Source organism: Notechis scutatus, chromosome 1 (assembly GCF_049901735.1).
Source record: "Notechis scutatus isolate UNSWTSFEM ecotype Mainland chromosome 1, rNotScu1.2, whole genome shotgun sequence".
NCBI lineage: Eukaryota > Metazoa > Chordata > Lepidosauria > Squamata > Elapidae > Notechis > Notechis scutatus.
Genome location: NC_142009.1, coordinates 137,029,263 through 137,040,689, shown reverse-complemented (window position 1 = coordinate 137,040,689; position 11,427 = coordinate 137,029,263). Strand labels below are relative to the sequence as shown.

Genomic DNA, 11,427 nt, shown 5'->3' with positions numbered 1-11,427 from the left:
TAAGCCTTTAAAATGTGTTCCGAATATCAAAACTACTGAGAAATGTTCCATGTTCTGTGTTTCAAAACTACTGAGAAATGTAGACTTTCCCAAAATGTTTTACTTTGACACCATGTAGTTGTTCCAAGTGTACTACTTAGAACTGTATCTGATCAATGACATATCAGAGTTACTGATCCCTGTAACTGTGAAGTATATAGTAATGCAAGAATTCAACTATTGCAATACTTTTCCACAGTGCTGCTTCTTTGTGTTTGGAATAGCTTCCTCTTTGCAATTCTTTCAGTTGGATAGCACTGAACCAGGGCTAGGATCGTGGGTGTTGAAGATGAAGATTTTTCTTTGCAATATATTTCTTGGGATACTATATTTATTACTGAATAATGATTTCCACATATTTATAAAAGGTCACCAAAAATATCTTTCATAGCTTCTATAAGGGGATAATCATTAAACATGTGGGAAAAGCTTTCTGTAAAAATCCCAAATAAACAAAGAAGAAAGGCATGTCTGATTTTTGTGTGTGTGCAATTATTCAGCTTCATTCAAAGCATGTTTTTTGGGGGAAAACGCATTAGTTTATCCAAGAAAACATTGTTCCCTCCAGTCATTCTAAAAAACTGACCTCTTTGTTACTACTCTACTGCAGAAATCCAGACTGCCACTAGAGGGCATCAAAGAGATGGCGAACCTTCAATTTTCTATCTCCTAGTGGCTACCAGATTAGTGCAGTCAAATCTAGTATCTCTACAATACAAGTAGTCAATTTATAATCACAATTGAGGCTAAATATTTCTGTTGTTATCTGAGACATATGTTCATTGAATTTTGACCCATTTTATGACCTTGTCGCAATTGTTAAACGAATCACTGCAGTTGATAATTTAGCAACCGAGTTGTTAAGTGAATCTGGCTTCTGGCTTCCCCATTGACTTTACTTGTCAGAAAGGACACAGCAAGAGTCATAAGCAGGAACCAGTTGCCAAACATCTGGATTTTGATTATGGTCAAAGGTTGTAATTGTGAAAAAGTCATAGGTCACTATCTTCAGTGCCACTGTAACTTTGAACAGTCGCTAAACGAACTGTTGTAAATCGAGGACTCCCTTTCCTACTACAGCACTACATAATCTGATTCCAGAGGCACAAAATGACAGGTGGAATAACTGTTCTTAAGAGCCGTTGAGGATTTATATGAGTTCTTGATGACTTTCTGATCCACGTTTGACCCTGGATTGCGCGATAATTGTGCTCATGCATAGAGAATCCCAGGATCGCGAGCGTAGCCCAGAACAGTTCTGACAGGGAATGTAAAGCGTTAAGAGATACGCGTCTGCGCTAGTCTGATTTGTCCGCTACAGGCCGCCGTAGCGGAGCCGGCTGGGTATAGTCATGGCTGCTGTCCGGGGAAAGAAGAGGGAAAGCAGCGTCAGTAAGATGAGAGAGGAGGAGGTGGAAGAGGAGGATGGAGAGGAGAACATCCTCTACGACTTGCTGATCAACACCGAATGGCCACCGGAGTTTGAGGTGCAGGTGAGTCTTTTTCGCTGTTGTCGCACAGGCATTACTCTCCTGCTGGGCGGCGAGAGCAACTAGAGCACCCGCCACGTAGGTGGGAAGAGGTCGGGTCGTGAGAAATGATCGCGTGTCATTGACTCTTAAAGAGCTGCCCCTTGTGGATGCCGAATCTTGACTCTGTGGCCCTTAGCAAGAACGCCCGCGTTGCAAAAACGTTTGGATCGCCTGATCTGATAAGCCACATCTGCCCTTAAAGATCATGTCAATCAAAAGTCTTTCGGACTTCAGGATGAAGAACCATTGTAGTATGGCAGACGCGTCAGTCGGTTAGTTAGTCAGTCGGTATAGTTATGTCGTACAAAAAAACCCCACACCTTGAAACACGTAAAAAAACCTTGCACATTGACAAAATTTCCATTAGTCAATTAATTGCAAAAGGCTACAATGTTTGGATCCGCTCTTTACTATGCCAATGCATTACAACGTTCTAGGTTCTTGGGAAGAACTTAATGACAGTTGTGACTTCATATTCTGGGGAACAGAGGAAAAATAAAATACTTATTATATTATATGCCTCCCAACTACCGGCAGTTCTGGGTGGTTGATTGATTGGTGTTGATTGGAACAACCAGACACACAAAATAATAACCCATCTTTAAACAGGTGACTTTATCTAATTTTGGAAAAGCTTGATAGTTGTTTAGATGGGAGACTACTAGGGCTGTAGAGTAGAAGTTGAAAAAACATCCAGGAAAACAGTATATTTATTTATATAGAAATATAAATATAAATAAAAACAAAATTTCTATGTGGCCACTAACAAAGTTTTATTTGGAGCAGTAAAGTTATTATTTATGATTAACTTTATAAGGTTTGTATATACAGTAAGTGGAGTAGACAGTTGTTAATCATTGTTACTGGTTATTCGCTAGAGATTGGCCATAGCTTTTTATTTTCAAACATCTCCATCAAAGGTTGTGATGTTAACTGATGATTTTCTGATTAATGGCATTAGTAGAACCTTTCTGTCCTGGATCATTTTTACAAGAAGAATGTGAAGCAAGTGTTTTGAAGCTTAATCAGCCTCTTAATTGATATTTATTTATCATTTATTGCATCTGCTCAATGATTCTTGCTAACTGAAATTATCAATACTCTTTTTATTTCCTTTTTATTACACTGAAGACTACATACCTAATTTATGCCATTAGGATTGTTTTTGTAATTTCCACTTAGTGACTGTAATATTATGTTTCTTACAGAAGAATATTCCCAAGAAAGAGATCCTTAACAGATAAAAAGGGGACCTATTGCATTCATGGATTAACATGCAGCATGGACTTGTTTTGTGTCTTCTTACCTGGCTCTGGAGTTGAAGTAGTTCCTTGAACATCTTTGTTTCACAATTCTCTAAAAGACCTTAGAGCAAGGGACTTCAAACTTGGCAAGTTTAAGACTTGTGGACTTCAACTCCCAGAATTTTGGGCTAACATGACTGGAGGAGGAATTCTGGAAGTCCACAAGTCTTAAAGCTGTCAAGTTTGAAAACCCCTACCTTAGAGATTAGCAATTTGGAGTAGCATTTTAAAGAGTTGCTTATCCCAACAATTATTTTACAACCTGCAACAGCTTAATGGCCTTGCAAATAAAGGACTTACTGAAAGCTATCTTTTTGGTCTTACAGCCAAGAGGCAACCAGAAGCATTATGCACCATTTATCATCAAAAGAGTGATTATGGGTAAATATATATAGCTTCATTATTCAAGTAGATTTTATGTGGCTAAAATTAATATAATGTGAACTAATTAATTTAAATAATGGATATGGCTGCCCATTTCATAGCTGAAGCTCTGAACAGCATAAAAAGATTTAAAAACGGTTACAAATTATTCACTAAAGTTATAAACTTATTTGATATTCTTATACTGCATCCAGAGCTTAGTGTAATAGGAATTGCATAGCATTTAGAGATAGACGTTGCCTTAATGACTGCCTTGCTTAATGATCAATGATGTTGAAAAAGTAACTTTATGATCAGCTCTAGCATTTACACTCATTGCAATATCTCTGTTTTCACGTTGTCAACATTTGGGCATTTCACAACCAATAGGCGTTTATGCCTGTTGCACCATTCCCTTGGTCACATGATCACAGTTTCTGTGCTTTGCAACCAGCTTCTGACAAGCAGAGTCAATGAAGAATCCTGCAGTAAAATAGAAAGTTTTGATCATGTGAACCTCACTTAATGACTGCAGGTGATTTGTTTAATGATTAAATGGGAAGTGACATAAGTCCATTGTGGCCTATTGACATTAATTTCTTCATTATGAAAGTGTAGCATAGGCCTCTCAGGATCTTTTTTCTATATTTGGATGCATTTCAGTGTAGGTACAAATATACCTGATTAGTTTCTTTATTATGTTAAGTAAGTATGCAATACATTGTTAAGGGTAGAAACCATTGTCACAAAATAAACGAATGTATTACCATTAACAGCCTTTTGCTCCTACTTCAGGTACCAAGGTATGAGTAGTGAGTAAGAATGTTAAGGATATGAGAACAATGAAAAAAAATATGTTATTGTTTCCATGCCTAGCCCCAAATACAGAGTTAAGTTTTGGAGAAATTTTGGGGGGAGGGGAATAAATTGGAGGGCCTGTTGACAAAACAGTTACAGAAAATAGCATCTTCTATTGGTCTTGTTTTCTTTCAAAGAGAATTATGTTCTTCCCTTTTAGGCCCTGCCTTATTTCTGCACCACTTTTGGAGCAGGTAAGCCACTGTTAAACACAACTGATTCAAGTTCTGTCTTAAGCAACTCTGAAACAATATGTGGCATTTTAAAAATATTATTCTATCTCTTATAATAGTATTTGGAATATGTAATGATCTTTGGTTCAGAATGGTAATTTTTTATTCAATAAGATTTCTCTTCTAAAAGGCACTTTTATTTTTTCAGGATACTGAATGTAAATTGTGTGTATGCGTGCACTGTGCATGTATGTATGTACATACTGTATACACACATGCACACACAGCTCTTGAGAGCAAATACTTCTTGACAGCTTGTTTCTCATCAGTTTTTTTATACTTTGCTTTTGATCTTATTAATAGTATAGTGATTTATATCCTGCTTGCAAGAATATAAATCTTTGCTTTATACCAATGGCTTAAACAAGGGTAATATTAAATGTCAACAAAACATATGGATAAAAATAGGAAAACAAATAGCAATAATGATAGTTTGGCTCCTTTTAATATTTCAGATACTGTTTAATAGAGCTATGTGAAACAAGTGCAGGAGAACTCTTTGGGAGGAATTTGTAAACATTTCTACATTTATTTTATTTTATTTATTTGATTTGCCAATTGTTTACAAGATAATAAGTATAAGTGTATACATAGTTGTGAATACATGAAATGGGTACATATAAGAAAAATAAAAGAATAAGAGAAACAATAGGACAGGGATGGTAGGCACGTTGGTGCGCTTTATGCACCCCCTACAGACCTCTTAGGAAAGGGGTGAGGTCAATAGTAGACAGTCTAAGGTTAAAGTTTTTGGGGTTTGGGGAAGAAACTACAGAGTCGGGTAGAGTATTCCAGACATTGACCACTCTATTGCTGAGTCGTATTTCCTGCAATCAAGTTTGGTGCGGTTAACTTTGAGTTTGTATCTATTGTGTGCTCTTGTGTTGTTATGGTTGAAGCTGAAGTATTCATTGACAGGTAGGACATTGCAATGTATGATTTTATATACCATGCTTAAGTCAGACCGAAGACGGCGTAATTCAAGGTTTTCTAGTTCTAGAACATCTTACAGTTCATCTGCTGTTTTCTAACAATTGTCATGTAATTAAAATTCATAAGTATAAAATTCATTGCTCTGACTTAAACATATTTCTGTTTCCAGTGGTGCAACATTATCTCTCCCTATTGAATTTGTCCGCCTGGTCAGTAAACAGATGAATTGGCATCTAGAACTTGCAAGGTTGGTGGCAAGGTTTCTTTTCCTTTGAAAGTGGGACTTTATGATAATTGACTTTGGACTTCTTGCATTCAGACTAAATGCTTTCATATGTAATCTGCATCAAGGTAATTTTAATTTAATTAATTTGTTGTAAAATAACAGTGCAGAAATTGACATCCAGAGTTCAATATATCACTTTTGAAATGAGACGGAAAATTTGAAGTATTTTTGCCTGAGTCCAGATGTCAGTGTTTAAACTAACCAACTCCAAACCAATAAACTCTGAGATAAACAATTCCTCAAAGTTCCATTTTATTAGAGTCGTCATATTGGCATATCTAGGAAAACTTGAATCTGAGAGTTCTGGGTTTTCTCTTCCCAAAAGAGAAATCAAAGATCCATCCCCTGCGCCCATCAGTCCATCACATGGCCCAATCAAATCTTCGTCCCAACTAGTCTCATCCTCCCCCAGTCACTTCCCTTAAGGATAACATGTCTTTGACTCTCTGAGAAAGAACATTGTTGTGTCTAGTCTTCTACCTCACTATGAAATCCCCCCTCCCAAATTCCCAGGCACTGAATGTGGCAGCCTCGAAGCTTCCAAGTAAAAAATGGCTTCTAAGGCTGACACCAGATTTGATAAAACCGATAGGGAATTTAAGTTTGTGAATGGTGGCAAAGAGATCGATAAGAATCTTGGTTTTTGTTTTTTATGTAGAGACTTGTTTTTAAGGCAAAGTTTTAGCCTCCAGTTTCTGCTCCACAAATCCTACTGTTGGCTGCTTATGTTTCTTTGCCGTTTCTGACTTGGGAGAAATGTTTGAAAGAGATATATTTCGGCAGTAGAAATAAATTTTGTGTTTTATGACAGCCATAGGATTTCTCATCTTACACGTGCTCTCAGTTTTTATTATATGGAATGCAAAGATAGTATTAGATCCAGATTTAACCAGACTTACACTTGAGTTAACAATGGCTAACCTGAGTCCTACTGATTTCCATTGTTAAACTCCTAATTAACTCCAGAACCAACCCTGATATATTTACTAAATATTCTCAGGGTAGCTTTATGTTCCTAATATTTCCTGAAATACCATGTTCACCACCATTTAGTGGCATGTCTACAATTTAACCTTTGAATATATTTTTAATAATATCAGAGATAATTTATTTACTCAAAAATAGAGAGAAAGGATTCGGGATGCTGTAAAATATTGAGACTACCTCACATTTGCCTTATACTTAAGACTCCACTATATAAAATGATTCCTGAGGTGTCTTGGAAGGAGTAATCGCCTGTGATTTTCATTCAAACTTCTTTTTTTTTTTGTAGCAATGGAAAACTGTTAGCAGTTGTTCAAGACCAGACTATAGAAATAAGGTAAGTGAAGAATAGTACAATTGTACACCTTGATTCAAATGAATTTAGTAAAGCTTATACTCACACAAATTGTCAAGCACAGGAAATTAGGCAGTTCAAATGAATATAGCAATAGCACTTAGATAAATATACTGCTTCATAGTGCTTTACAGGGAGTCTCTGTGGCGCAGTGGTTAGAGTGCAGTACTGCAAGCTACTTCTGTAGCCAGCTGCCTACAATTTGGCAGTTCAAATCCCACCAGGCTCAAGGTTGACTCAGCCTTCCATCCTTCCAAGGTGGGTAAAATGAGGACCCAAATTGTTGGGGGCAATATGCTAACTCTGTAAACCACTTAGAGAGGGCTGTAAAGCACTATAAAGTCTAAGGCATAAGTCTAAGTGCTATCTAAATGTATATAAGTCTAAATGCTATTGCTGCTACAGCCCTCTCTAAGCGATTTACAGAATCAGCCTATTGCTCCCAACAATCTGGGTCCTCATTTTACCCACCTTGGAAGGATGAAAGGCTGAGTCAACCTTGAGCTGATCAGGATTGAACTGCTGGCAGTCAGCAGAATTAGCCTGTAATACTGCATTCTAACCACTGTGCCACCATGGCTCTATATATAGGTTTATTGTATGCTAAAGTTCTCTACAGGAATCTGAATTGAATGGTCAAAGCAAATTGGTGGCAGATAAGAGTCAAAGGAATTCAAGGTAGGCTAGACTTAGATCTCTTGTGAGTGCAAAGGGACTCAAGACTGATAATGCATTTGACCCTTTGGGCTCAGCCTGGTCATCTCCTACACAAATATATTTATAGAATTGCAACCAAGATGTAGAAGAAAATGTGGATCTCTTACCTCTTTTTAGCTCTCTTATCTATTTTCCGTATATTTAAGTGTTAGTATTCATATTGCTTTAGGAATAAGATAAATTCTGAACATGGCCAGAGACTTTAATTTTCTTTCATTTTAAAAAGTCTTTCATCTGAATAGTTTTGTGTGTTAGACTAAATTAAAGAGTTTATATTTCTTCTACACAAAATGGGCTATAATTTATGAACATGATCATATCAACCTTTGGCAACCGTCAAAAGAAGCAGTGATTTGCATTGTTCATCTTGTAAGACAATTCATAAATCATGATACAAACCCTTTTTTGCTACTAAGAGTATATGCAGCCAGGGTATTTATAGATGTCAAATGGGAAAATTTAAATAAAAATTATTTTAAGCAACTGAAATCAAAGCTTTCTTTCCAGTTCACTTGTAATGGCATGTGGGCATGACTTTAGAAGAAAGGGTGAAGAAATGCTTCCTAGGGAATGATTAGGTAAGAGAGAACATAGTCTTCAGGGGAAGATCAAGAGGCTCAGAAGGTCTTTCCCCTAATTTCTCAGACTGTAAAGATGGCAGAGGAAGAATTATACTTTCATAGTTGCAAGGTCCTGTTTATGTAGCCTTACGATAAAGTAGAATTAGCTTCTTTGGTTGTGTTTTCTTTTTCTTTTTTCTTTTTGAAAATTTTATTTGGATTTTCACAAAAACAAAATACAAATAAAACATCTTTTTTGAAAATAGCATGGTCCCAGGTTATCACTTCTTCATACAGACACAAAAGTCAATTTCATGCTCATTTTTATATTCTATTCCATATCTTATTACCATTTTATATTTTCTACATAGTTTTTCCCCTCTTTTAATTTTCTCAACTTTGTTTTAATTATCTCATCTCAATTCAAATCATTATATTTATACTTTTGTCTGTCCTGTTTCAATTTCACATTATCTTTTCTTATTAAGCAAATTTTTCCCTGTAGTTACCAATTAGAGTATGACACCTTTATATCCTTTAATTTTATCCATTCAAACTCTTATTTAAGCTTCAATGTATAGCTTTAAGATTATAGCATTCAATATAATACATAACTTCAAATCGAGTTCTGCTTGGTACATTCTTAAAATAGAGACTATATTCTTAAAAAGAAATATATATATATATAAATAAATAAATAAATAAATAAATAAAACACACATTCCATTCCAATTCAATTCTATCATTAATATGCATTAAAATCTTAACATCTTTAACATTTCTTTTCAATTAAATATCATATTTCCTTGGGAACACTTATAAACTTTCCATAGTTAATTCTTTTTTTTCCATATTTCTCACTTATATTTTTATAAATCATTACTAATAATTAAAAATGTTCCCTTTTAATTCTCTCAATTGTTTTAATTCATTTATTTATTAACAAACATTACAGTAAATATTTTATCCATCATCATATTTTCTAAAATTATTTCTATTTGTAATATAACAATGCTATCTTATGTACCTTTGCAGAATCCCGTTTGCAATTAAATTTTCACCCATTATCTCTAAACAAGCTTATGGTTACAATCCTTATATCTTTTCTCTGTTTCTCCATTTCTTGTTTCTGTTTTTACAACTTCTTTTCCTTGACTTCTTCCCCTCTTCTTCTCCCTCCCCTTTTTACCCCTCGTCTCTCTACTTCTAACTCTCTCATCTGTAATCCCCTCTTCTGTTGCTTTCTAACATTATACTTATCTTTCAAATTGTTCTTCTTTTTGGTTGTTTTTTCTAGTCTTAAACCTTTCACTCTCTTTCCCCCCTTTTCTTTTTCCCCCCATTTAAAATTATTTGATCATTACAGATGGCTTCTTCTTTGTCCCAATCTTCTTGTTCTGCAAGCGTTTCTTGTTGCTTCTCATAGTTCCAGATCTCCATTTCTAAGAATTGAAACACGAAGCCAAAAGAACTTCTCCCTTCTTGTGCATCTTCTTTCCATTTTTTAAGTTCCGTTTTCAGTTGTTCTAAGAGTGATACCATTTTAAAAACTTTTAAACAATCACCTGGTTAATTTTAGTCATCTAGATGCAAAAACCAAAAATCACCAAATAATCCAAATAATCCAAGGCTGTTTCTACTTGCTTCTTTTTTCCACTTTCTCTTCCTGGGGTTCTATTATTTTGTTACCAAGTTTCCATTAAAATGTATCTTTGAGGAATCTTGTTAAAATTTCACTGTAAGTTCCTTTTAATTACAGTTCCATTCCTTAATTCCAGGCAGTCTCCTCCATTTTTCCAGATCCTGCCCTTTTATTCTTTTTTTTCTCCTTTCCTGCTTTTAAAAACTTTTAAATGTCCAGAAATCTTTATTATCCCTTTGACTTTTATTTTCAGCTTAGATGCCTATTAATGTCAGAGTGGATTTTTTTTCAATTTCTTGCTTAAGTCTCTTAGCAGTCAGTACAAGGAAGGGAAGAAAAAAAACCTAATCCTTTCCCTTCTCTCTCTCGTTCGCAGCTTCAAAATCTTTGGGAACAATGTTGTTAAGTTTAAATTCCAGGGTACCTTATTTGTTGCTTTTGCTGTTTGACCCGGTCAACCAAAATTTTCTCTCCTTATCTTCCTCCTGCACATTCTTTTCTGGTCGAGTTCTTCTTTGTGGTGGCCATTTCTAACCACCGCTACAACTGCCTTCGGGAAAGGGAGTAATGGCCAGCTGGGGAGGAGAGATGCGGTTCTCCTCAACCCTGCAGGCAGTCTCCCCCCTCTTCACCACCTCTACGGGGTGGCTTAGCCCTAAAACTAGCTGGCTCGGGGTGCTCCAGTGGCAAGCACGGATCGAAGCCTCGGAGAGACGAGGTTTCGGTCTGTCGCCGAAGAAGCTCAAACAGGAAGTCCCTTTTGGTTGTGTTTTCTATCTGGTCTACCTGGTAATACTCCGTATTTTGAATTTTCTTTCTCTTCTCTCCTCCTGGCTACATTACTGATTAATGGAACTTTGCATAGTGGTTGCACATCAGACAAATGTTAAAGAGTTTTGCATAGGAATAACAGCTAAACAGATCTGGCTACCTTTTGCAGCTTCTGAAGCCACCTTTGATTGTACCATTAAATGTGTTGATTTTTTTTTCTTAATACAAACTTTCTGCTTGTGCTAAGATAGAAAACGTACTAAGGTAGAAAATGCACAAAAGCTAAGTTGTAAATTTTAAATATGTTCATTCATTTTTATAAACATTTTGATGAGTTACAGTATCTTCAAGCCACCCAAAGCCCAGTTCTTGCATCTGAGTGATGCAATTTGTTCTTTTTACAGCACATGGTCATCAAAAGAAAGTCTAACATAAACCAACGTCCAAACTTTTTCATGATCACGTGATTGCCATTTGCAACCTTCTCTGCTTATTTCTCAAGGAAGTAAATGGAGAAGTCAGCAAGGAAGGTCACAAATAGAATAGAATAGAATAGAATAGAACAGAATAGAATTCTTTATTGGCCAAGTGTGATTGGACACACAAGGAATTTGTCTTTGGTGCATATGCTCTTACTGTATGTAAAAGAAAAGATACATTCGTCAAGAGTCAAGAATCATAAGGTACGAAACTTAATAATAGTCATAGGGTACAACAAGCAATCAAATCATACTAGGAAACAGTCAATATAAATCGTAAGGATGCAAGCGACAAAGTTACAGTCACAAGTGGGAGGGGATGGGCGATAAAGAGTGATGAGAGGATTAATAGTTATAGTTATGCAGACTTT

The 11,427-nt window shown here is 35.8% G+C and overlaps 1 protein-coding gene across 3 annotated transcripts in view; it reads left to right on the top strand.

The window, feature by feature from the left end:
- The first annotated feature begins 1,343 nt into the window (after nucleotides 1–1,343).
- NBAS (NBAS subunit of NRZ tethering complex) overlaps nucleotides 1,344–11,427 on the top strand; it is a 155,168-nt gene continuing 145,084 nt past the window's right edge. For all 3 annotated transcript variants that reach the window (XM_087946859.1, XM_087946851.1, XM_026674297.2), the window contains exons 1-5: nucleotides 1,344–1,532; nucleotides 3,202–3,256; nucleotides 4,257–4,290; nucleotides 5,432–5,509; nucleotides 6,822–6,869. In XM_087946859.1, the coding sequence (XP_087802985.1) occupies nucleotides 1,392–1,532; nucleotides 3,202–3,256; nucleotides 4,257–4,290; nucleotides 5,432–5,509; nucleotides 6,822–6,869 (356 nt within the window). In that variant the 5' untranslated portion in view covers nucleotides 1,344–1,391. The remainder of the gene's footprint in view (nucleotides 1,533–3,201; nucleotides 3,257–4,256; nucleotides 4,291–5,431; nucleotides 5,510–6,821; nucleotides 6,870–11,427) is intronic.